Source organism: Aspergillus aculeatinus (assembly GCF_003184765.1).
Source record: "Aspergillus aculeatinus CBS 121060 unplaced genomic scaffold BO66scaffold_3, whole genome shotgun sequence".
Taxonomy (NCBI): Eukaryota; Fungi; Ascomycota; class Eurotiomycetes; order Eurotiales; family Aspergillaceae; genus Aspergillus; species Aspergillus aculeatinus.
In genome coordinates, this window is record NW_020291472.1 from 649,463 (window position 1) to 673,729 (window position 24,267).

The window sequence follows — 24,267 nt, forward strand, 5'->3', positions numbered from 1 at the left end:
GCAAGACAAAGTCTTGGTGGTGATACCTCTGATCACTTCACTGTCTTGATTGAACGAATCATCTCTCCGAGACTCGGTTGGCATTGTCGATCCACGGAGAGGTGCACACACCCTTGGGATCATGGATCAGGATTCTGTAGCAATCAATTGAAAGCAACGCTATGGTCACTCGATTTGTGTCGATGCTAATTGGTGGGCGACTCCCGTGCTTCGTACCGCAATGCATCTCGAGGAATCAAGACAACGGGGAAGAGGAGCGTGGTCAGGCTACTCAATACCCAAAGTAGAAGTAGACAGGGAATTGGCCCAGTGGGTTGACTGCGGATTTCATGGTAGCACCAGTCTTAGCAGCCAGGGTCTGTTTTCATCATATATTATGCGAGATCCTCAGTTCGGGGTTCCACAAGTACTGTACAGTTTATATGTATATATATACTCAATCTACCTGTCCTGAACTCGTGCATGATATGATTCATTCTCAGGTGTGACAGGATCCAAATGCTGAATATCCATAAAGAACCAGAAATCTCGCCAATGTGTTCTGCGATACGAAAATAGGATATTTTAATCATAAACTTAATCATTATTGTTCAATCCTCATGCAAGGTAAGGTAAGTGGGGAGGGGGGCTTGGGGGGCTTACCCTCGGGACCTCGGTCCCGTAGGCGGTTTCCCCGCAAAAAGGAGCGTTACTCCGCATCGGACCACTTGATGTTTGCACTACCACCATCAAAACACATAACTACGCCTGCCATACTACCTCCTGAATCTCGCGTCGCTCAAGTCAACCAACTTCCAGCAGAGTATCTCTTGACACATATTTTAGGTTCAATTCGCGCTGACTGAATCGGATCACAAGCCCTAAAGAAAGAACTCCCCCCATTTCTTTCTCCGACCGATCAACATGGGCAAGAAGCCTTCAGGTCCCGCCTACGTTCTGGGCGTTGGCATGACCAAGTTCATAAAACCGCGTGGCAAGGTTGATTATCAAGAGCTGGGTTTTGAAGCTGGGGTCAAGGCTATGCTGGATGCCCACATCAACTATGACGAGGTCGAGCAAGGGGTTGCATGCTACGTGTACGGAGATAGTACCTGCGGGCAGCGCGTCTTTTATCAATTTGGACTCACGCAAATTCCCATCTACAATGTCAATAACAACTGTTCCACAGGGTCTACAGGTTTGGCTATGGCCCGAACGCTGGTTTCTCACGGGGCCGCAGACTGCATCCTGGTTGTTGGCTTTGAGAAGATGAGTCCCGGTAGTCTCCAGTCGGTCTACAGCGATCGCGCGAACCCGACCGGCCTGTTCGGCAAAATGATGGCTGAGACTAGAGGATACACCAATGCCCCAGGTGCAGCACAGATGTTCGGCAACGCTGGTCGCGAGTATATGGAGAAGTAAGTGTGTGGTCTGGAACCGATCGCTGCTAAGTTGAAAGGAATGAACTAAATCGTCACATGCAGGTATGGTGCTGAAGCCGAAGACTTTGCCAACATCGCGCGGATTAACCACGAGCATTCTAAGCGCAATCCATACTCCCAATTTCAGGACGAATATACTCTTGACCAGATCCTTAAGTCGCCGATGATCCACGCACCTCTGACGAAGCTGCAGTGCTGTCCAACATCTGATGGCGCGGCCGCTGCTGTGGTCGTCTCCCAAGCCTTCCTTGAGGCGCGCCCCCACCTGAAAGACCAAGCAATCCTGATTGCGGGCCAGACGCTCGCCACTGATCACAGCTCCGTGTATGATCGCAGCTCTATTGACTTGATGGGATTCGGAATGGCCCGCAATGCGTGCCGAGCTGCAGCAGCTGAGGCGGGAGTGAACGTCAAGGATATCAAGGTGTGCGAGCTACACGACTGCTTTTCTGCCAACGAGATGATCACCATCGATGCACTAGAGCTGTGTGAGCCGGGAAAGGCGCACGAAATGGTGCGACAAGGCGACATCACCTATGGTGGAAAGATGGTCATTAACCCTTCTGGAGGTCTTATCTCCAAGGGTCATCCATTGGGGGCAACGGGTTTGGCGCAATGTGCAGAGCTTGTTTGGCACCTGCGTGGCTGGGCCAACAATCGCTTAGTTGACGGCACAGATGCCGCCCTTCAGCACAACCTGGGGCTGGGAGGTGCCGTCGTGGTCACCGTATACAAGCGAGCAGATGGCAAGGCCGCAACTCCAGTACCATCGGAGACAGTGGCAAACATCACGGGGCTGGGGTACAACCCGGCTGTCGAAGCCAAGGGCTTCACAGCAGAGCAAGCTCGATCAGTCCAGAGTCGGAAACATAGTGACAAGTGGGCGTTGGCCGACACGCAGGACCGGGTGCTGGCGCGGTTCTAACGCTTCTAGCTCGAAGGATGCGTATAGGGCAATTGTGGACACTGGGGGTGGATTATAGCATTGCAGATATGTAGTACAGTACAAGCTGTAAAGCTGAGTCATTGGACTATTGGTATCGACTGATGCACTTTCTCAAGTTCCTCTCAAGTCTCAAGTTCATGCATGCCCTTGTGTGTAACCGCGATCCTCTCGGCAGCACGTTGCGCCGCCCGCGCGCGCGCGCGTAGCTGACATAAGCGGCTGCGGTCCACCGCGCTGCTTAAATTTTCGCGCAACTTCACAGCTCAACCATTTTCCTTCTTCTTTTATCATACCAGGTCTCCAACATACCCTTGCGGATAGATGCCCTTTGGCACGTTCTTTTTGCAAATTTTAGCTTCGAGACCAAGAGCGAACTTTTCGCATGCTCGTTCTAATCCCATCACGTGGCGCAGGGTTGGTCTAACCATCTCATCACGCTGTAGTTGGGTTCGCTTTTGAGCACACATCCCTTGTTTGAAAAAACCCGTTACATCGTTTCCATGCCTTCGCATATCTAACAACTCCTATCTCTTATAGAGTTGGATGTTGCAACAAGTCTTGCGTGGTATGAGAGCTTGAAACTAGCTCGGATCCTGGAAAAAGATGATTTTCCTCGATTCGCCTGTGTCAAGCCATGCTCTCTTGCTCAACCTTTCTTATCTCTCGTTCTCTGCGCACTAACCTACAGGATATATCGACACGTAGCCTAGACTGCAAAAGGCACTTTCGAAGTCTCGTCCGTCATACTCCATGATATTCGAGGTCAAATTTGTGCCAAAATTGAACCCCCTGGACTCTATTGTCCAACTTTCTTTCTCCCTCGTGTTGCGTCCGCTGTCAATCTGAAATGGGGCGGTACGTGTCAAAGCAGGGAGGTACATTCAAACCCGTAGAATTATTATAAGTGGTCCTGTTCCGTTGGCTCGCGCCGGCGGAATGCAAGCTTGTAGAACAGTTCAATATAGACCTGAAGTCTGCCAGCCATCCCTGACGGAGGGAAGAGAGGGTGCGGTGCGCGTTGCAACCATTATCAGGTATGCGCTACGGCGCGAGTCAGCAACCGGGGCCATCCTTGTGGAACAAAACCATCCCTTAAGATTCGATCGAGGGAGGTGGTTATGTCGTGCAATTCCTAGGGCAATCATGGCCAGGATCAGTATCCCGCTTGGAATGTACAGTACGTACTCAATTGACTGATAATAAGCTTCACAGGGCGCGGTGCCTGGCTGAACCAAGGCGGCAGGAGGCTGCGGTGGCGTGGATCAATGGTAACTTACTGAGGGTGTGCCGGCCCCTTGCATTCCTGCAATCAAGGTACAGAACCATGACTGGCTTGTCGCGAGGTGCTGGTGCATTGTCGCACGGGGACGGAGGGGCGTCGAGTCTTGAGAGGGCGACAATAGAAACTCGGATCTTCAATTCCCATGCTTTGAGGAGGCGCGAGTGGCCGCACTCCCTATGATCGCCCTCACTCCTAGTTGGAAGGCCCTGGCAAGATGCCAGTTATAAAGCTTGACTTCATCTCTCCTCCCTGTAGAAAACCAGGCAGGTGTTCGGATTCAGTTTTACAGTCATCGATCGGAGGTCTTTCTCTCGTTCTTCTTTCCTTTCCAATTCATTGTTTGTCAACCTTGGCTATAGATCGCCTCGTCTAGTACGCCTGTCCACTCTTTAACTTTCAAACCCCCAATATTTTTTTTATCTTAGCAAATCGCAATGGCCCGCTTCAGCCTCTCCGTCCTTGTGCTCTGCCTTTTCATGGCCTTGATGGCGTCCGCCATGCCTGTCAAGCGCGACGATGTCGCCAATGAAAGCGACTACGCTATGCAGGGGATCGAGGTAAAGATCCAGCCCTAGATTTGGCTTCGACGGCGTATGCTAATATCTGACTCAAGTCCGCCGCCAAGATGATGGAGGAGATGATTGAGAAATACAAGGAAACCCAAGAGGCGAACGACAACTCCAACGATGCCTCTTCCGCAACCGCCGACAAGACTGAGAACCAGAACGCTCCGATGGAGGATGCGAACACGAGTCCTTCTTCCACTACTCCCACGGAGGCGACTCCTGCTGCCAGCGCTGCCGCCCAGTCTCCCAAGCCTAGCAAGACTCACATCGTGAACGACAACCCTTTTGCGAAATTACCCCTTGTCGGCGGTCTGCTGAGCGGCGGTGGTCTCCCCGGTCTGTGATGCCCCGAGGGTGCTCGCCCCGGTGCCGGCATAGGCAACTGCCGGGAAACCCAAGTTTTGGTGTTAAAGTCTTTGTTGTTACGGTGCTATGTATGAGGCATGATGATTGTGAATTTTCCCACCTTAGTTTTGGGTTTGCTTGGTGGAGCTCGTTTAGTCGCGCGAGTTGGTATCCATAGAATACTCGATAGGATAGTTAGTACGCAAAAAGAAATAAGAATTCAGTGCTATGAGACGAAAATGTCGGCTATGCAGAAATACTCCGTGCGAATCAATAGGCAAACATTCGCTTATGGGCGATTTCCGTGATTGCAACCCATGCATGGGCAACATGATAGCTTTGGGTATATAGTAGTGAAATGGTTCGCCATGCAGTAAAGCCACAGGTTTGTTCAGGAACCTTGATTTTGATTTGCTCGCTGCTGCCCTTCATAGAGACCGGTATAGTATCCAGCATAATACCAGGCCATCATGAGATTCTTCAAGCCTTCATCTTGCACTATTCGCCGGCGTCAGTATCTTGCTACCGGCCCTGATTTGAGTACCACAAGAGCCTTACCTTGTGCTAGAGCGGCATGAGGCGGAGGCACTGCTCCTGCAGGAGTGAAGCCTTGGCCAGTGGGGGCAATTGTTGGATTTGCAGCCGCGGATGTCTGCCCTGTTGTCTGAAAGAAGTGAGCATATGCAGCCCAGAAGACGGGATTTTAGGCTTACCTTCGAGGTCTGAAGAGTAGGGGCCTGTTGAGAACCGATAGTGACTTTTGCTTCAGCAGAAGTTGCATCAACTACAGACGGCGGTTCGGCGTCATGATCCATGCTATCAACCGCTTCATCCGATTCTTGCGCCGGTAAGACATCCTGAGAGCCCGCTTCAGCCTCTGCCTCTCTCAGTACATCATCTACATTCTCTCCTCTTGCCTGGATGCTGTGATAGAGCTGTCGTGGTCGTCGTTAGCATTTGGATCACGTGCCCCCCCAACAGAGGAGCTCATACTTTGTATTCCTCGACAGCTTCATCCCAACTCTGGACCAGCGCAGAATCATCCCAGATCTCTTCTTGTGTCAGTGGCCGATTGGCATTCTTAGACTTTCCCATGGTATCGAATAAGAGGCAGCAAAGAGAGGGGACAAATGAGGATAAGATGGCCGACTCCCTACAGATAGACTGACTGGAGTAGTCAGCGGCAGCCACGCCGAGTGAAATTCACTGATGGTCGGCCGGCCGGGCTCGAACTCACCGCTTGGCGGCGGAAAAATTGCGAGCAGAAAAAAAGTTTCCCGCACCTTTTCGCAAAGCCCGCCGATTGTAGCGCTTCAAACACCAGCCTACATTTCTACGCCAGATCACAACACGATGGCTCCGGACAAGAAAGACAAGAAGCGCAAGGGTATGTAATTTTTCTCTTCCCTGCTTGTTGCGCTAATTGATTCCCTGCGACTGACCACTGACAGCTGCCAACGCCGTTGCCGCCGACTCGCCCGCAAAGAAGACCAAGAAGGTCGACGCCAAACCTGCTCAACCTCCTAAGGAAACTCCCAAGCCGGCTCTCAAGAAGGCCAAGAAGACCGAGGCACCTGTCAAGGCCGAAACTTCGTCGAAACTGAAGGTCAACGGCGAGCCGGCTAGACAGGTCAAGCCCCGTAAGCGTGCCGCCGACTTCCTCAGTGACAACGAGGAGAGTGAGCCAGAGGCAAAGTCTACCGAGGTCAAGGCTAGCAAGGAAAAGCCCAGCACCAAGAAGTCAAAGAAGTCAGATGGGACCGCGGCCGCTGCCACGAAAGGAAAAGCTGCCAAAGCGAACACCAAACCCAAGAAGGTCGAGCCTGTTGTGGAAGAAGATTCTGAGGATGAGGATGAGTCTGCCGCCTCGGATGTGAGCCAGAGTGAGGGTGAAGAGGATGACCGCACAACTGCTCTGATCCGCGGCTTTGAGAGCAGCGGTGACGAGGCCGACTCCGACGACGAGGGCTTCGACCCGAGTAAACCCCTGCCCAAGATCCCCGACTTGAAGAAGGCGCAGCGCAAGGTGAGGAAGCAGCAAGAGAATGCCGGCCAGTCAGAGGGGCCCGGTACGATCTATGTTGGGTGAGTACTAAATACTGCTACTTGTTGTCATCGCACGTCTAACCGCCTTATTCTCAGACGTATTCCCCACGGTTTCTACGAACACCAGATGCGTGACTACTTCAACCAATTCGGTACTGTCACCCGCCTGCGTCTTTCCCGTAACCGTACCACCGGTCGCTCTAAGCATTACGCTTTCATCGAGTTCGATTCGGAATCCGATGCTAAGGTCGCTGCGGCTACCATGGACAACTACCTCCTGTACAAACACCTCCTGAAATGTAAATTTATTCCACAGGAGCGTCTGCACCCTGAGATCTGGAAGGGCGCCAACAGACGGTTCAAGCGAACCCCGTGGAACAAGATCGAGAAGAGGCGACTTGAGCAGGGCAAGACGAGAGAGCAGTGGTCGGATCGCATCGAAAAGGAGCAGCAAAAACGGGCGGCCAAGGCAGAGCAGCTGAAGAGCATTCTGGGATACGATCTGGAGCTTCCTCAACTGAAGAGCGTCGACGAAGTCCCTGTGCAAGAGCGCAAGGCTATCGAGGCCGACGAGCCAACAGCCGAGGAACCTGCCAAGGCTATTGAGGCTCCTAAAACCGAGGAGGTCGAAGCAGTGAAGGCCGTTGAAGATACCCCTAAGAAGACCAACAAGAAGGAGAAGAAGGCAGCTCAGTCCCCTGCTGTGCAAGAGACCGCCAAGCCATCAACGAAGAAGACTGAAGCCGCAGCCTCACCCGCCACTAAGAAGGCTAAGAAGGCCGGCAAGAAGGTCAAGGCCAAGGCTACCGCTTGATTCTTTCATTCTATCTAAAATCTCATCGTTCTGTTGTTCATCGCATAAAATATCGCTCGGAGTTGATTGATTCAATTGTACATGGTTATTGTATTATTCGCTAGGCATGAATAGAGGAATATCTATAAATTTACTTCACCTCCATGCAAGTCACAAGTGCCTTTCTCAGCATGCAATATAAACTCAGGAGTATTCCAAGGGTCTCAAGCCAGCAGTTTGAAACCGATCTTGTGATTCGCAGTTTCACCTCCGACCAGTTGGCCGCCTGAGGCCACCATGTCCCACCACAGTCACATGACCCACACTAGGCTGGTTACAGCCTAGCCGGGCCCACTGACTAACCTCGCATAAATTTGCAGCTACGGCATTTCTACCATTTGATTTTCTTTTCTCTCTTTCTTTCTTCCAACTCCTCGCTCAAAGAATCGCATTCGAAGCTCACACACAGAGAAATTCCCTCGGGGAATTCTCTTCAACCAGCTTTTGGGAAAGTCCCCGGACACCCTGACTGTTTAAATCGTCCCTCGTGGGCCCAGTCAGGCAATGCGGAAACGCGCCGCCATAGAAGCAATTCGATAGCGGCTTATTGCCCTGTTCCCTCCCAGTGCTCGCATTCGTATCCGACGTCGGAAGAGGTCCTACCCTCTCTCGGTGGAAACAATGGCGGTACGGGCTTGTGCTGGAGAGGGGCTTTGATCTGGGTTGCCTTTCGTCGTGTTTGGATAGTCATGCGATTGCTCACGACCGAACTCCTTTGGGGATTGGTGGTGGGTAACTCAATGGGGCTCATTCTTGAGGCGAGGAGTTCACCTATGCTTTTTTTCATTTTCTCTCCAACGAGTCTGTAGCTTATGGAAAGCGGTGATTACGCAGGATCACAGATGCTCTGTCGAAGGAGTCGGGCTCTTGCACATTTTTTTTTTCTGTTTGTGTGATGATATACCAATCATAGAGTCAAGCCCTGAGATTCCGTACTACGGTATAGGAGTTATTGACGATAAACGATTGTTTTCATATCTGATGAACATTTGATATTCTTGTCGCGTCATTTAGTTAATCCATTTTGGCTTTTTCACTTTCTTACAATAATCACATAAGATCATGAAGATGCACTCGAATTCGAGTCCAATATTTGCCAAATGAGAGAAATAATGAGAGCCATTATCATCACCGTCATTCTATTTTATACAATTGTTCTTTTTGCTCATCCAGTAGTCTCGCTTCAAACAACCCCTTTCTCCCCCGTCGTCTTCGTGTCCTTCATTGCCCTTTCTTCTCCTCGGCACTAGCACCAGCAGGAACAGGCTCCGCCGCTCCGTTATCCGTTTGCAACAGCAATGCCGTAACAATCTCGGCCAGAGTGGTGATCGCCGTGGCACAAACATTACTCCAAACCTGGATGCTCACGGACCCGAAAGGCGCGCGGGGGAACGACAGAATCCAGGCCACGTAGTACGGGACCCAACCCTCCGGCAGCATGAAGACGGGCGTTTTCGAGTACCAGAATTGCAGGAAGAACTTGAGGCCACTTGTACCGACCCAGCGGACGGCTTTCACGCCCCAATCGAAAGATGATTTCTGCGAGGCGAGCTCCTTATCTGAATTGGTTGGTAAAGACATAAATGTGTCAGCTTAAGGGCTTCGCAAATAGCTTGCGGGGGTGCGTGGGTGCGTGCATCACTCCCCTCCATGGCTCTCCTACGACACTGCAGAAGAAGAAGAAGAAGAGGAAGAGGAAGAGGAAGAAAATGGTAGGCGATTTTGCTCGGAGAACGTACTCATGGCTTCATATTCCTCCATCGTTTTGTCGTGTCGTCTTCGTAGCTTGGCCCATTTCGCAAACTCGTCTTGCGAGCTGGTGTTGTTCATGTCCCGTTTCAGTTGGACAACTTCGCGCTTCAGACGGTTCTGCTCGCGGAACTTCCTAGATGTTGGGGTCGGGAGTCTCAGGTAGAGAAGCCATAACTAGACGTAATCATATCATTTTAGGACATATGTTCTCGTATAGGTGGATCGTATTCAAGGGAACCATTTAAGGGTAATTCCCGGGCTCAACGTACTAGGTTGTCAATCGTGGTCGCACCGACGGTGTTCACAAGGTAGATGGCAATGTGAACGAAAAGCACAATCCCCACAAGAGGCAACATGATGGATCGGGTGTTATGGTTGTTGACAATGGAGTAGAGGGGAAGTCTCGGTGGAAAATGGACAGCAAGCCCACAAAACTGCGACCGTGTTGAGTGCGCGTATGCAATGCGGCGCAGATTTCCAACCGGATTCGGGTCGTAAATGATAAGTCAGAGAGATGTAGCCAACAAGGTCCAGAGACACACAGAAGCAGATCGAGAACAAAAGTTGACCCTCAAGCCTGCGGAAGGGAAATCGGAATGACGTTGTCACGTTTCTCAACCCGCCCGTCGGCTGCGGCGTTTCTTCAGTCTCCGGTCCATACACATCGACTCTTCAATCACCCAAGGTACCTACCTAGTACTTTCTGCTGCGTACCGACTGGTGGAAGACTACGGGCTTTCTCTTTCTTTTGATGGCCGCTATGCAGTAGGCTGGATGATGCCCAATGTCCCCTCCTTCAAATCATGAAGCCGCATTTCATGACCTCGCCCGGATCCTTTCAGCTAGATACCAAAACAACGAGGTTCTCGAGATCGAGATACTTCCTCCTGGTCTAGGTCCCCTCCTACAGGATGGTACCTCGGTTGGCATCACCAAGAAGTACCTAGTCCAAGCTTTCGTCACAGCAAGACGCAGTTTCTTCGGCGCTTTGAACGGGAAGTCCCTCGATGGGCTTGGACATGAGAACATTCCCCCCCAACCCGGGCACTGGAATTCCCCTTCGGATGAACTCCTCCTTGTGTCCACAGAGATCATTCTCCTTTTTGACTGCGAGCATTTGACGGCATGCAACTGGCGCAGAAGACGCCTAACTGCTTCTCTCCAACGCCACGATCCCGCTGATTCTGACAATGAGCGTCATCGGTCGCTCATCGATGCTTTGAGCAAGGAACTCTCGTTGACCAAGACCTTCCTCTGCTCTCCATTGCATCGACACACCAAATCCCCGACATTGTGGAATTATCGCTTGTGGCTCCTGGCTCGCTTGATGCGCCTTCAACGGCGGCCCTTGAAGCAGCTGGATGAGCTCTCGCACGAAGTGATCCTAGGGATTTTGAATGACGAGCTGGCCATAGTCCTTCGGGCTGGAGAACTCCACCCTCGGAATTACTACGCCTTTACTTATTTAAGGGAGGTCGTTGGTGCCGCGTCGGGTACAGGTGATGGTGGTCAAGATGCCTCTACGCTACTGGCTGAATCTATGATACAGAAAGCCCTGCAGTGGTGTATAGCCCACCCTGCCGACATATCTGGATGGGCGTTTACTGAGTTCTTACTCGAAAGAATCCCCCAATATGAGATCCGCAGTGACGCAGTGCGTCAGGTGATACAGTTCGCCCTGGATATCGGTTGGGAGGGCGAGAGTCTGTGGATATTTGTGTACTCAGCGTCAATCAACTTAGATGGCGATTGTTTGACTAAGGATGGGCAATGGGCGTCTCAGTGGGATGCGTTGGCGAAACATCCGCTACCAAGAACGAGGTCGAATGGTGGTTGGAAGGTCTGGCTGGATTGGGCCAGGGCTGTCTGGGCTGCTGGCCCAGTGGTCAATTAGGACAATGGTCAGCCGTTCAGATAGAGAGGCGCGGGGTTGTAGGCTCCAACAACGGGTCGTGCGTGCTCTTGGACATGGAGTATGCATACCTCGTCGCATCATACACCTATACATGTGGACCATGAGGATGTTGCATGACTTGTGCGGTAGCCTCTTGAAAACGCTAAATGTGACCAACTTAAATGAAATCCTCGCTAGCTATCATGTCCTCATAACATGCTTCCAAACGAATACTGTTGTCTCCATATCACGTTGAAAAAGCCCGAGGCCGTGCGAAATAGTCGCAAGCGATCTATCATAGCCGTGCGCCTCACAGGCAGACCAACTCATGAATTGTGCACGGACCCGAAGAGTTATAGCCAAAACAGGGTTGTCAAAAAGCATGATCTGGGAAGGATATATAGAGAGGTACTCGGTGCCCGGACTGCGAGGCGACGAAGTGGCGGACAGGCTGGGAGGACAAAACCGGGAGAGTTCTATCGAGGAGAATGGGGGAAGTTTTATTTTTTCTTCGCCGCTGCAAGTGCTTCGGCTGCTCGGCGCTCATCGGCTGTAAAACGAAGTAGAATGCGTCAGTGGGATCGAGTGCAAAGGATCTGGAGGCCGACATTCTCTGTCAGGGGTCGGTTGAAATTATCTTACCTGCTTTCTGCTTGGCCTGCATTTTGGCAGCATCGCTCTCCTTCTTCCGCTGGAACTCCGTACCAGTAAGCTCGTTCTTGGATTTCTAGAAAGAGATTTTGTTAGTTTCAGAGACGATACACTCATGCAGTGGAAAGACGCTCACCTTCTTGGACTGCTCCTTGTTGTTCTTCGCGCGATCGCGATCTCTCTGGTTGCCACGAGTCATGGTGATGATATCGATCGGATGAATTCAAGCCGTGTATCACTTTAAAAGAAAGACAGAAAAGAAAAGAAAGAAAAATGCAGCGGGCTGCCAACAGTACGGTTCTGTTGGTTGGGGTGTCGAAGAAACAGGAGGGTGGCTTTGCCTTGTGGAAGGAAAAGTTTTCCTCTTTTTCAAGTTGTATGGAAGGTTCTCTTTCTCTCTCTCTCTCTGCCTCTCCACGCCCCTCGTTTTACGGAGTTGCTGCGGCCTGCCGGCCGAGCCTCCGCCCCAGTCTTTTTCCCCGGTCTTTTTTGTCCAAGAACACTTCTTTGCCTGGGAAGGACTTGGTGGGTACGGAGTACCTCTGATTACTTCCACCGGATCATCACTTTCGTTCTCTCCAATGCCCTTCTGGTGTGTATCTGTACATAAATATGACAGATGGCTGGGGCACTGCTCCTTGGCGGTCAGACTCGAAGAAGCATGAAAGCTGCAACTACCCATTAATACATCAACCAACTTTGATCATTCATCACACGTGCATAGTAGTGCTCAATTCTATAAAAGGAGGGAACCAGTTAACCTTCCGGAGTGTCTTATTAACAATTTAACAAGTTTCTGCAGGGTGGGCGCTTAATTCATCAACCCCATTCATTGGCTTATACATAGCTCGTTTCAAGACCTCACCTCGAGAGCGCCATCCTATCTGACTGACCATCCAATCCTCCACCGATTAGAAGCGCCATCCTCACCCAAGGGGCTGTCTACAGCCGCACATAACAACATGAAAGCTTTCTTCTCATTCCATATCAGCACCATAAGCGCTGGGGGTCGGACTCCTTTGGACGCCCAAAGCCGCACAAGGAAGGCCCCTCCTCCACGAAGAGCGTGAACAGATCCAATTCATTCGATTAGGCGCCAATTCCCACCCAAATAAGCAAGAAGAAATCCAAATGATTGAGATGAGTGGCTCTGATCTTTCCAAAGGCTTTGTGAGAGTGTTTCAGGGTTCCCCGTCCTTCACCCATTGTGTCTATTATTGTCTTTGTTGCCCTCCTTATGGAAGCCTCATTCAATGGTTGCCCTATACCTGCCTGTCTCAGGGCTGAGCTACCCATAACACCAAGCAGTCACTACCGACACCGTCAGATCTCCAGCCAGAGACTTCTGGCTCTCTTTAACACCCTCGTCGACCTCGTGGTCCTCCTCTCTTTCTTCCAACTGACTCCCATCAGATAATCTCCGGCTGCGGGCCCAGTCTTTATTTCCTTTCTTCCCTTGACTTGGCTTTCTCGTTCAAGTATCTTTTCTTCTCAGTGGTTCCAGTTTCGCTTTTGGAGAAGACTATAACACCCATACATAATTCATGCACACTTGGCTGGCACAGACTTGATCAAGCTTCTCGGCTAGAGCCTGAGATTTATCTTCTTTTCTTGACATTTGACCAGATCATGATGGCCTCACTGCAAGAGTCCTTGGCGGGCCCAGGATATGTGATTCTCAATGCCATTCGCGTCATCAATATAATCGTCTTTCTTGACATCATCGCTGCTAGTGCGGTGATGCTGGTGAAGATCTCGCTGTTGACCAGCTTTTTCTTCTTCGAGGCAGTCTCTCGTGTAGCTACGGCCGGAGTCAGCAGTAAGTACTTGGTCTCGATTCTATTTCCGTTATTGCATTGTTTTTGAACGCAAAGTTGCTAATTTGCACGGTGACCAGTCTTCCTCATCATTTCCGAGCTCCCCATCTTGCGCGCCTACTTTGACCGCAATTGGCCTTTACTAGGGCAGGAGTCGGGCTTCATTACCTTGGCAATCGCAATGCTGGTACTGGGAGTGGGTGTGTTGGGCGACCTCAACACGAAGGCGACAAGTCAGGAGTCACTGGGCATGCCGTTTTGGCGCCTCGTCCTCTCCGCTGGTATATTATCCATGATCATGAGCGTGGTCAACGTGGCTGCGGTAAGCCGACTCCAGTAACCCTGAGTCTGACATAGCTGCTAACAATTCCATACATGATAGAGCTTCGTGTTCTCTGACCGCGACATCGGTGTCAGTGCACGACATGTTCGCCTCTATGGAGCAGTGGCGCCCCAGAAAGTGGTATCGCGAGCTGGAAGCCAACGGTCATTCCAGCTGAGCATGAAGCGGGAGGAATCTCTGCCAACATACAGCCCGCAGAGCTCAGTGCGGAGACACATGTCTCAGCGGAACAGCACTCGCTTTCCACTCAAGATTTCCTCGCCACTTAATCCGATGAATATCAGCGACGCGGCATCGTCCAAATATTCGCGAGACTCGGCTGGAGTCACAATCCCAGACCTTTCGCATCATCCAGCAATGCAAGGGGGACGCATATAGCACACTGCATCGGCTACTAGGTAGGATAACTTGTTGGCAGTAGGAGATCGGTACTTTCTGGTTGAGCGGAGCATACACAATGGCGTTGGTACATGTAGCGGCTAAGAGATATCCAATTCCACTTCATTTTTTTTTCTTCTTATCAGAACCTTAAAGATTTATGTATGCAGTATCGAAGTAGGAAGCCATTATTAATCGCCGTAAGTATAGCACTCAAATATCCTCCGTACCGAACCATGATAGCAAGTAAACTTCGCAGCCCTGCCAGTGTTTATTATTTACACTCTATAGTTAGCGGTCCCTCTTGATTGGCGGATCGCAGGCACTACCGCTTGGCGCCGGCGGGCGATCTGATCGCCTCCAGCCAGGCACTTTCACTTTAAGGCCACCTGGAACACCGCACTGCATCGCATCTGCTTTAAAAGAAAGAGAGCAAGTGATTGTCCGCTCGATGCGACAACAGCCACAGAAGACATCGACAAGATGGTTGAGCTCGGGATCTCGTTTGCAACGTATGTATCACTTCCCTCCCCTTTCATATTGTCAAACAATCCAGTAACCCGAATTCCGGCCACAACAGCATCAAGTCATTCCTCATCTTCTTTGCGCCCATCATAATCCCGCGAGCCATCAATCTGTACCGCAGCCTGCGCGTGTCGATAGCGACCAGGCCCCCTCCTCGCCCCGTGCCGCACGATGCCGCGCGCGCCCTGAACCTCCTCTTCTTCGCCATCACCTTCTTCCTCCTGCTCAGCCTCCCCTTCAGCCCGCGGGCCCCGCCGCCGAGCATCTTCACGCTCACGCACTCGCGCATCAACACCGCGAGCGACGTACTGTTCGCGCGGCTGGCCCGCCTGCGGCCCGCCAACACCCTGACCGCGACCGACCTCCTCCTCAAAGCCCGGCTCACCTCGCTGCCGGCGCGCAAGCTCTACCTCCGCTTCGGCCCGGACGCCCTGGCCCGCTGCCAGTTCTGCTCGCTCGACCACCCGACCACCTACATCCTCTACTACCTGCCGTGGCACGTGCTGCTCCCGCATCTGGGCCACATGGCCCTCCTGGGCGCCGTCACCGCCCGGCCCCTCACGGGCCCGGACGCCAGCCGATGGCGCAACACCTTCACGCTCGCCGGCGGCGCCCTGGCCCTGCTGGACCTGTACCTGGCCTTCGGCTACGACCCCGTGCAGACGGGGCCCGCCGCCGTGCGCGCCGGGGCCGTCACCGTGCCCCCCGCCGCCTATTACCAGCTGGGTCTGCTGCGGCCCCTGGCCCTCGCCGTCGTGGATGGCATCGCCGCCCTGCTGATCTACCTCTCCGCCACCCGCCGGTTCTTCTACGCGCCGCCGTCCCAGGCCGAGCAGGTCGGCCAGCTCGTGTCGACCGCGCTGTCCGCGCTCGGCGGCGCCACCTCCAAGCTGCACGCCCTGAGCGTCACCCGCAACACGGTGGTGCGCGACAGGGTGCTCAAGGATCGCGATGATGCCTACTGGCGGACGGTGGTCGCGCTGGATGTGGACAACCCGGCGGCGCTCCGGGAGGGGGCGCGGCAGGTGGTGAGGGAAGATGCGCCGGGCGCGCCGGCTGCCTCGTCGGCGGCACCAGCCTCGATCTGGGAGGAAGAGGAAGTGGTCCGTGCCATGTCGCGCGCCATGGCTGGGCAGGGCGGGGTGGACCTGGCCAAGTTGGGGATGGACGCTGCAGAGTATGTAAATACCATCACCAAGGGGCTGGATGGTGCGGGTCAGTAGAGGGGGACTGGGTTGCCTTGGTGGGAATTCTTGTGCGTGGTCAAATATGGACAAGTTGGTTCGCCAGAGTTTTTTATGCTCTTTGTTATATTAGATATATTAATCTGTTCCTCATCATGAATTCATCCCCCGTCAGGTGATTCGTCTCTCTGCACTGATTCTGTCATATTCACCTCATGCTAAAAAAAAAAACCCCCCCAGATACTACCGTCCAATTGGCATATCATGACGATGTAGATCCCTTGACCACTCCGGCGCAATCTTATCCCGTTCGTACAGCAACCCACAATTGTGACAGAGCGTCTAGCAATCAATGCAGGTCAGCTGGGGTGCGCAATCAGAGTCAATAGAGTAGATGCATCTGGCTTACCCTTGGGCCCGTCGGTCCGTCTCGTACAGCCCAGACTGCCGTACCCCATACCAAGCAATTCGTGCACCGCCAATTTTGTCGCTCCCTGCCGATTGGGTGTTAGTGATATGGCAACCACAATGGTATCGCAGATGATGAGGATGAGGGAGACGACAGACCATTCCGAAAGTGTTCCACCACCTCCACCGTAGCCTGCACCAGACCCGGTATCGGGTGTGCCTCGACCTCCGGGCGTTCCGCCCCTACCAGCCGGGCTCAGACTCCGGAACCGCCTCTTGCGCTTGCTCCTCTCGCCTCTGCCCAAGGGAGTTTCACTGTCGACATCGAAATAGCCACTTCCTTGTCGAGAAGCCTCTGGGGTGATGCCTGCCGTTGAAGAGAATCTGGCAGTCTCTCGCCGAAGACGTCTTATTTGCCGCTCACGGTCGCCCTCGCGCTTCTCAATTTCCTCCTTGGACAGTGTTTCCACCTTAGGTTCCCAATCATCACCCAGTCCTTCACGGTCATATCGCCAGCCCGCCTCGGCCCCATTAGCCGCTTGGTTGTCAATCTCGTTTCCGTAGCCACCCATGCTACTGATCAGCCCGCCACTTTCACACACTTCTTTCTTCAGCTTGAGTACTGCCTCGTAAATGCCATGGGCAATGGTTCCGACCCATTCTCCACCGAGGCCTAGATCCGCGCAGGTGATCCGAGCGAATTCCTCCGCCATGCCGGGAGGATGCAGGAGTGACCATTCGAATTTGTCGGTGTACAGTTTGTTCTGCAAGTTGATGTTCAGATTGATCATGCATCTGTATGCGTCGTCGGGATTCAATAAACTGTCATTGATCAACGGTTCCTTCGTCACCGTCACCTGGTTGGCTCTGCTGTCGGGGGTAGCGGCGTAGGTTAGAGTGGGTGTAGCAGACACGTCCCTTGATATGGCCGACGGCAAAGCAGCTGGTTTGCTTGGTACGCTTTGAAACAAGGGATGCAGGGCAACACCGGCGTATTCTTCCAATTGTTGGCGTATTTGGTTGCTGATGGCCATCGTCATCGCCTGTGGGTTGGGTAAGTCCATGTCGCGAACAAATCCGATTGCGAATTCTTCGGGGGTGGCGAGAGCTTCATGGAGGTTCCAAAGAAAAGTATCCTTGATTCGGTAGGCTGGTAATGGGTCCTGCTTTCTGTATGCAGGCAGTGTGGTTGTGATTCCAGGATCGAGCATGGTTCGCGGCTGGGGAAACGCTTCGAGAGGTTGATGTGCTGGGACCTCCAAGTCAATTCGAATGGGTATAAGGGTGAGAGGTAGTTGCGCCTGGATCTGTAATTGATCGGCACAGCTGGACGAGGCGCAAGGGGAAGCGTAGAGTTAGCGCTTGCAAAGAAACACATCTTCACAAATCAAACAATAGGGCTAGCTGGGTAACGGAAAGGTGCGAGGTTTGGACATACGCTGGTCGCAACATTCGCTTGATCATCCAGTCACGGAATACCCCTTGAACCTCCACAGGAGCATGTACCTCTTTCCCCAGTTTTTCCGCCAAGGGGACCTTGTCGAAAGTTGAATCCTCTCGTCGGAGACTCCGTAGCCCCGTGGGACGCCGAGGACCTTCACTGTCTTCGAAGTCCTCATCATCAAAGCCGTCTTCTGCATAATTGATGGCCGCAGTTCCTCGCTTGGTTCGCGGCGCCGGACCGGCCTGGCTCGGGGCGATTACGGGAGTAAGTAAGGCGTTTCCATATTGGCGTAGACGTGGAGGATAAGATGTGATATAGCCTCTGAGAGGGGACATGTTGGCCATATAGCTGGTCAAAGACATGTCCCTTTCAGACACTGCAGAAGTCGACTGGCGAACAGATTCACCAATGTTTGAACGCGATGAAGGGAAGAAGCAACTGCTACTGACAACAGTAGGAAATCGTGGATATGGAAAGGAGACCAAGGATCGCAAGTAGAGAGGAATGCGCACCAGCAAGTTGGTTTGCGCGACAAAGTGAACAGATTGAAATCGTTAGAATTGGAATGATGCTAAAGGGCCTCTAGACGGTGATCGCGGTCGACCTCCGCCATTTCTGGTCGTCGCGCTTTGCCGGCAGAGATTCCAGGCCGGCGCTAGTCCTTTTCTAGTCAGCAACATGCACGTGATGATACGTGATGGTACGTGGGGATCCTCAGCAATGATAGGATAGCTCCATCAGTGACGATAGCAGGTCTGTTTGCGCTGACAATAAATAAAATAGAATGAAGTATTTTGTGTTATCAGGTTTAAAGTATGATATGATTTTGAGGGTTTAATCCCTAATGGCCCTGAAGCTCCTTGTAAAAGCCGACATTTTCAGGCTACCTTGTTGAGAATCATTACAGAGGTCTCACAATCAATGCGAAAAACCTACATAAGAAGCGACGGCTCATTTCCCTTGCATACCATGCGGTAGTTGAGAAGACTCAGGATTTCGCGGGAAGTCGCCAACTTCACGCGTGAAAGATCTAACATGCACCAACAACGTGGGGAGACAGATGCGATTTACGGCTGAGGACAATCTCTATAGATGTTTGGGAAAATGTAATAAACAAGAAGGAGAAAAATTACTGCCTCTGGCTACCGGAGCCCAATTACGCTCTGCAACATCGTCAGCGGAGCTCTTGTAGATCCGGGATTTTGCGGGAAAGTCTTACCATTTCCAGTGTCCATACTCGCCGAATCCAGATTTTAACCTCGCCGTCTACCCCTTCGACATCATGTAGCTCAACGCCTTCCCACCAACATCTCCTTGCTGGTTTCCGCCAAAAGAGAAGGAGCTTTTGAGCCATTCCCACCGCGTTGTTATTCTCCAGATCACTTCGAATGTCAGTTCGAAGCTTGGCTAATGCCAAGCTACAAATGACTGCTTTATTAGGCTCCGGGGCACGATGGCCCCATCGATCATCACGATCGAACCCGCTAGACATCATTAGCATACACTGATTTCCTTGGGCATCGAACATGTGGAGAGCTTACCCTGCAGTAAGCATCTCAATCAGATGCTGTTCCGTTGAACCTGCTTCGTCGCTTTTCCTCAAACCAGAGAATATTCCATCCTGCTTCAGCAGAGCTTTCGCGGCCGCGCGCTTGACTTCCATCATCTCTGCATGATCTATGTCAGGGCGAGGAGGTATCGCGTAAAAGTCTAGATCTTCGCGCAAGACAATGATGCCAGCCCGATCTTGAAGCATGTCCCTGGCAGATGCCTGCATGGAATCGGGAGGCACATCCACATCTTGGGAGGTCGAAGGGGAAGGCGAAGAAGACGGAATTGACTGGGCAACCGAGCGGAAGAAATCCAGCATGTACTGTAAAGAAGCCGGATCGTACTGGAGATGACAGTATGAGATATAGGGTCCGAGGGACTGCGGAGCCAGAGTCATGGCCACACATACGCCGGCAGGGAGTCACTTACGTCAACAGGGTAAATGTCACCTTCATGGAAAGTGCCCATATGTCCATCAGGGAGGAGGCCGTTCGGAAACAATGACAGAAGAACAAATTCCGGCAAAGTCAACAACTCATCGCGGGAAAGTGTAAATCGAGTACCTCTTCGGACATGTCAGTGCCAAGGATCAAGATGCTACCTGCTTGCGAAGAAAAGAATCCACGCGCATACCTAAGGTCTAGAGTAATGTGCTCATCGCCACCAATGTCTGTAGATAGCACGAATCAGCCATGAACTGTTTGACCGGGTGCAGAGAACTGATGAATTTGCATACCTCCTAATGTATTGATCGGCGGCCCTCCAGCCTGTTGTACCTGGGTGATGATACTCGACGCGCCTCCTGCTGCAGCCATGACGTACGTGAAAGACTCGAGTGGACTTGATCCTTCGGTATATGGTGGAGGTGGCTCGCCTTCTTCCGCTGCCTTCGCTGAGGAATCTGGTTTGATGTCTCGAGAGAGTGAGGCTTTAACTTCGGCGACTAGCGATGTTGATGGTTCCGGTCTGAGACCCTCGTCGAGTAGGGAATGAACGAGAGCTGGGGTGAGGGTGGAGCCGGACGGTGTGACAGTATCCTTTGCGCGATTGGATTCCGACGCCGCGACGAAAACAAGAGACGAGAAAGGAGGAGGATTGGACGAAAAAAAGCTGGAAGTGGAAGCCTCCGAGCAAGGAGAGTGGGGTGGTGGTGCAGTATAGAAGTCGAAGTCGTCCTCGTCCTGGTCTTCCGTTACGGAGTCCGTCGTTTGATGATGCGGCCGCGCCGTGGGAGGCGAGCCAGAGGAATTCGGTAACCACGACAAGGTGACGAGGTCTGTGGCAGAATCAGGAGGTGAGCGCTCGGCGTCTGTCGTTGTGAAGGTCTTGCCAGTCGTCTACTGGTCGGTCGTCGGTCGTAGGAGACTTAGGTATGTGCAGTGACGATCAGGAGGAGTCTTTTGGGGTGGGTGCCTCGATCTGTATTATTCAGGGTATTGGCACATAACAGTTGAGGCTGGTAGTTAGATTCGACCTTTATGGTTCTATCAGAAAAGGATGCTAGCAGAATCGAGAATAGGGAAATAGCAAAATTAGACGGAGGGGGTATCTGTAGACGGATTACTAGTTTGGGCGGAGGCGACGCTGAGGAGAGTGTGAAGAGAGGGAGTGGAAGAGGGAGAATGAGAGGAGAGGAGAGGAGAGGAGAGGAGAGGAGAGGAAAGGCGGCAGAGAGCGTTTAGGGAGGGAAGGACAGCAGCAAAGCAGCAATAGTAATAATGATAACAGCCCTGAGCGCGCGGGTAACTACCTAGTACTGAGTGACCATCAAGTACTCTAACTCAGGCGGTACTAGTAAGCCAGGGTAGCTACGGAATACCTAGTAACGTAACTTAACCAAAGTATTCAAGGTGATGAAAGTGGTCGCTCGCTAGCCCGTCCCTTGCCCATCCATCCTCTCGCCCCAGCTCCATTCCCATTGCATTTAGTAACTGACCATACGAAATGTGTGTAGTAGTTACTGTACAGTGCCTATGATTAGTTAAGGTATACTTTGCCTTCGCGCGACCGTAACTCTACCTAGAAGCCAAATGGCTTTGTTCAGTCCCTTGTCACATGACCGTCCACTGCAATACCCACCTCACAACAATCTATACTAGAGTTCGAGTAGTTAGTGTATATCTCATCTTTATCTTCAGTACCTTCTCCTCCTCATCTTCAGGGCTGCTTTTCAGGGCTGCTTACTCTAAATAGTAGCTTACTTCTGACTACTACCAAATTAAAGTTAACTTCCCTTTGACCGCTTGGTTTGATATACATAGTATGAAACCTTGCCCGCACATACTCTTCTTACTCGTATGAACTACCTCGCTCGTGCTTACTTGTACCGCAAGCGCTACTTGCCTTGACGGCTTGCCTTGAATACAAACAGCGTGAGTCATCTTTATCGCTTGATTTAGTTGATTTGGCAAATTTTGTACCCGCATATGCTCTGGCCCTGGACACGGGTTGATTATAATTCATCTGATGGCTGAGACCTAGCGTAAAGAATAAATATGCTGCCGAGGCTGTCTGCAGACGGAATGGTTAAACGTCGCGCTCGACGTAACTCTGGATGATACCCTCGAGGGTAGGTTCGTACTCTTTGAGTGTCACCTCCTCTCCGTTGAGGATGGTGTTCGCCTGGACGAAGATCTTGCGAGGAACCTTATTCTTCAACACCACCTCGCGGACTTCCTTGCCCCACCACGCATCAACGGAGGTGATCTCATCATAAAGCTTCTTGCCTGAGTCGAAGTCCGCAGTGCTCTTATACACATGCAACTTCTGCAGGTATTTCTCCACAGCCGGCCGGCCATGTGACAGAATCTTCGACCGATCCAGGTGAATCTCTAGATCTGAAAGATCCGGTTTGCTGTAGGAAAGCTTGACGAAATCGTCACCAGCGTCGAGGAAGGTTCGTAAGATACTGTAGCGGGCCTGCATGTGAGCCTGTCCCCACTTCTGGGTCTTGGGATCCCAAAATTCGAGCGCAACCAAACCGGCGCGAGCCATCGACAAGTAACCCGCGAAGAGAACATCACCAGCATTGTTCGTAAGGTCCACTTGGCCGTCGCCAAACCCGAAGAGCTTGAGAATCTCAAAGTCGCAACTAAGCACCATTGCAACGCATTCTGCACGACACTCCTCATAAGACGAAGAGACAGCCCCGAACACGGAGCCCCAGGTTTGGCCAGGTTTGTACCACGTTGTGACAGGCTTGTTAGTCACGGGACTTACAGGAGGGTTGGAAATGTCGAAATTATATTCTCCAGGAGACGTCTCTTGCAGTAGCTTTCCAGTTCCATGACCAAGCAGCTCATGAATGCCAACCTGAACCTCAAACGCAGCATCACGGTTTTCGCTGTACACTTTGAGGTCTTTATCGGCTATGAATGGGATGGGCTCGTTGGGTGCTTTAGCACTGAGAACATTCCCAAGGGAAACGTTCTTGAATCCAAGGGTTTGCCGAATGTCATCATAATTGGGAAGATTGATTCCAGCGGGGAGGCCAGAGCATTGGAAGCTCAACACCTCAAGAGACGTGAAGTCGGGGCTGAGAAATTTATCCTTCTCAAACTCTTTACACCACGGTAATTTAGGAATCATGGTCTCAGCACTGTCAACCAGCTTACCGAAAGCGCGGGTTCTCTCCAAATTGACCTGTTCGAGTTAGCCAGTGAACCGCCGTGCCATACATCAACAACATGTTGAACAGAAACTCCTACCAGAGCAACGAATCCTTCCCATTCTCCTCTCACCCCATGAGGGTCCCTGTAGGTTTCGACGAAACCCAGATTGGTCTCCAATACTGGCTTCTGGTCCTTTACCCAGATCCGCTGGCTTTCCTTGAATGCCTCGATGGAGCCAGAACCAAATGAGAGAGCGTAGGCATCCAGCATCCGCTTCTGATTATCGTTGGCAGCATGCAGAGAAGCCTGCTTGATACTGTGCGCGACCTTGGCCATCTCCTCTCGATGATCGCCAAAGACGAGGCGAAGCTTGTGGCCCTTCAACTTGCCATCGAGATCGAAGCTATCGACATCGCCCAAATCTCGGTCCCGTGCCGGGGGTGACGAAACACCGGAAGCGATTAGAAGTTCGAAGTCCCCAGACTCTGTTTTCTTCAGTCGCGTATTCTCCAATGGCAAGTCTTTCTGCTCCAAAAAGTCACCGACGGCTGTGATTTCTTCTTTGGTGATTGACGGCGAATCAGGATAATACGTAGTCATATAATTTCCCTCTGCGTAACCCAAGTGCATAAGCGATTGTACATTTGTCTCATAGATGCCACCTCCTGTGCTGTTGGCCCGACTGAAGGCCTCCTTTGTCTTGGGGGAGGCAGAAGCTAAAGCTTGGAAGGCCTCAACGGGCAAACGGGGGATAAACTTAGAGTCGCCAAAGCCCTTATAGTTGCCACAGTTGCCGAGAAACTGCGCGGCATATTCCAGGAAGTAGCGAAGATGCTCATCGCTGACATTGGTTCTCCGAGCAAGATCATTCCAGTCTCCATTGCAGGTCCGATGAAGTTCAACGATGAGGTCATAGATGGGTTCAGACTCTGGAGAAACCTGGCGAAGTGTGATTCGAGTTCCTTCAAAGGCGGCGCTAGAGAGAAGTTGCTCATGTTAGCTTCCCCGAGACGTGACCGCTCAGATAGAGAGTTGACACCGAACCGGCTCATATAATGCGCATATTTACGCAGCGTTGCATCCTTTAGATTATCGAAATGTGTCTTAATTTCTAAGCGGACTACCGAGGGAGGCGAGTCAGCCAGATAATGTTGCTTCACTTTGTCATCCATGTCGAGGGGCGGTGTTGTTGTTGTTGTTGTTGTTGTTGTTGTTGTTGTCGCCGTTGTTGTTACAGAGGTTTCTGCACT

At 51.9% G+C, this 24,267-nt stretch overlaps 10 protein-coding genes across 10 annotated transcripts; 5 read left to right on the forward strand and 5 right to left on the reverse strand.

Moving 5' to 3' along the window:
- Nucleotides 1-730: 730 nt before the first annotated feature.
- On the forward strand, nucleotides 731-2,460 carry BO66DRAFT_425604 (putative sterol carrier protein). Its single transcript, XM_025650240.1, has 2 exons — nucleotides 731-1,397; nucleotides 1,464-2,460. The coding sequence occupies exons 1-2, from the start codon at nucleotides 904-906 to the stop codon at nucleotides 2,344-2,346; spliced, it is 1,377 nt and encodes a 458-aa protein (XP_025508451.1). The 5' UTR covers nucleotides 731-903; the 3' UTR covers nucleotides 2,347-2,460.
- A 1,460-nt stretch (nucleotides 2,461-3,920) lies between these two features.
- BO66DRAFT_388100 (uncharacterized protein) lies at nucleotides 3,921-4,698 on the forward strand. Its single transcript, XM_025646470.1, has 2 exons — nucleotides 3,921-4,206; nucleotides 4,263-4,698. Exons 1-2 carry the CDS (start codon nucleotides 4,084-4,086, stop codon nucleotides 4,557-4,559), a joined length of 420 nt encoding a protein of 139 aa, XP_025508452.1. The 5' UTR covers nucleotides 3,921-4,083; the 3' UTR covers nucleotides 4,560-4,698.
- Nucleotides 4,699-4,951: 253 nt separating this feature from the next.
- BO66DRAFT_407976 (uncharacterized protein) lies at nucleotides 4,952-5,655 on the reverse strand (the record flags this gene model as incomplete). The annotated part of the gene is made up of 4 exons (XM_025649089.1): nucleotides 4,952-5,058; nucleotides 5,119-5,224; nucleotides 5,319-5,495; nucleotides 5,554-5,655. The coding sequence occupies 4 exons, from the start codon at nucleotides 5,653-5,655 to the stop codon at nucleotides 4,952-4,954; spliced, it is 492 nt and encodes a 163-aa protein (XP_025508453.1).
- A 202-nt stretch (nucleotides 5,656-5,857) lies between these two features.
- On the forward strand, nucleotides 5,858-7,464 carry BO66DRAFT_365002 (RNA-binding protein). Its single transcript, XM_025645193.1, has 3 exons — nucleotides 5,858-5,947; nucleotides 6,012-6,645; nucleotides 6,703-7,464. The coding sequence occupies exons 1-3, from the start codon at nucleotides 5,914-5,916 to the stop codon at nucleotides 7,418-7,420; spliced, it is 1,386 nt and encodes a 461-aa protein (XP_025508454.1). The 5' UTR covers nucleotides 5,858-5,913; the 3' UTR covers nucleotides 7,421-7,464.
- Nucleotides 7,465-8,545: 1,081 nt separating this feature from the next.
- On the reverse strand, nucleotides 8,546-9,797 carry BO66DRAFT_388103 (guided entry of tail-anchored proteins factor 1). The gene is made up of 3 exons (XM_025646471.1): nucleotides 9,481-9,797; nucleotides 9,199-9,385; nucleotides 8,546-9,018 (listed from the first exon to the last, which is right to left on the reverse strand). The coding sequence occupies exons 1-3, from the start codon at nucleotides 9,565-9,567 to the stop codon at nucleotides 8,681-8,683; spliced, it is 612 nt and encodes a 203-aa protein (XP_025508455.1). The 5' UTR covers nucleotides 9,568-9,797; the 3' UTR covers nucleotides 8,546-8,680.
- A 79-nt stretch (nucleotides 9,798-9,876) lies between these two features.
- On the forward strand, nucleotides 9,877-11,346 carry BO66DRAFT_467901 (uncharacterized protein). The gene has a single exon (XM_025652608.1). The coding sequence runs from the start codon at nucleotides 9,996-9,998 to the stop codon at nucleotides 11,103-11,105; it is 1,110 nt and encodes a 369-aa protein (XP_025508456.1). The 5' UTR covers nucleotides 9,877-9,995; the 3' UTR covers nucleotides 11,106-11,346.
- A 259-nt stretch (nucleotides 11,347-11,605) lies between these two features.
- Nucleotides 11,606-11,955, reverse strand: BO66DRAFT_434421 (4F5 domain protein; the record flags this gene model as incomplete). The annotated part of the gene is made up of 3 exons (XM_025650775.1): nucleotides 11,606-11,655; nucleotides 11,748-11,832; nucleotides 11,893-11,955. The coding sequence occupies 3 exons, from the start codon at nucleotides 11,953-11,955 to the stop codon at nucleotides 11,606-11,608; spliced, it is 198 nt and encodes a 65-aa protein (XP_025508457.1).
- Nucleotides 11,956-13,388: 1,433 nt separating this feature from the next.
- On the forward strand, nucleotides 13,389-16,042 carry BO66DRAFT_407980 (uncharacterized protein; the record flags this gene model as incomplete). Its single annotated transcript, XM_025649090.1, has 4 exons — nucleotides 13,389-13,575; nucleotides 13,654-13,895; nucleotides 13,956-14,212; nucleotides 14,851-16,042. The coding sequence occupies 4 exons, from the start codon at nucleotides 13,389-13,391 to the stop codon at nucleotides 16,040-16,042; spliced, it is 1,878 nt and encodes a 625-aa protein (XP_025508458.1).
- Nucleotides 16,043-16,126: 84 nt separating this feature from the next.
- BO66DRAFT_365016 (putative RSC complex subunit Sfh1) lies at nucleotides 16,127-18,441 on the reverse strand. The gene is made up of 4 exons (XM_025645194.1): nucleotides 17,850-18,441; nucleotides 16,571-17,737; nucleotides 16,413-16,497; nucleotides 16,127-16,345 (listed from the first exon to the last, which is right to left on the reverse strand). The coding sequence occupies exons 1-4, from the start codon at nucleotides 18,215-18,217 to the stop codon at nucleotides 16,247-16,249; spliced, it is 1,719 nt and encodes a 572-aa protein (XP_025508459.1). The 5' UTR covers nucleotides 18,218-18,441; the 3' UTR covers nucleotides 16,127-16,246.
- A 264-nt stretch (nucleotides 18,442-18,705) lies between these two features.
- BO66DRAFT_340523 (dipeptidyl peptidase 3) lies at nucleotides 18,706-24,193 on the reverse strand. Its single transcript, XM_025644410.1, has 10 exons — nucleotides 24,062-24,193; nucleotides 23,114-23,993; nucleotides 21,956-23,048; nucleotides 21,756-21,913; nucleotides 20,143-20,707; nucleotides 20,040-20,076; nucleotides 19,836-19,971; nucleotides 19,397-19,749; nucleotides 19,075-19,339; nucleotides 18,706-19,018 (listed from the first exon to the last, which is right to left on the reverse strand). The coding sequence occupies exons 1-10, from the start codon at nucleotides 24,187-24,189 to the stop codon at nucleotides 18,998-19,000; spliced, it is 3,636 nt and encodes a 1,211-aa protein (XP_025508460.1). The 5' UTR covers nucleotides 24,190-24,193; the 3' UTR covers nucleotides 18,706-18,997.
- Nucleotides 24,194-24,267: the final 74 nt, after the last annotated feature.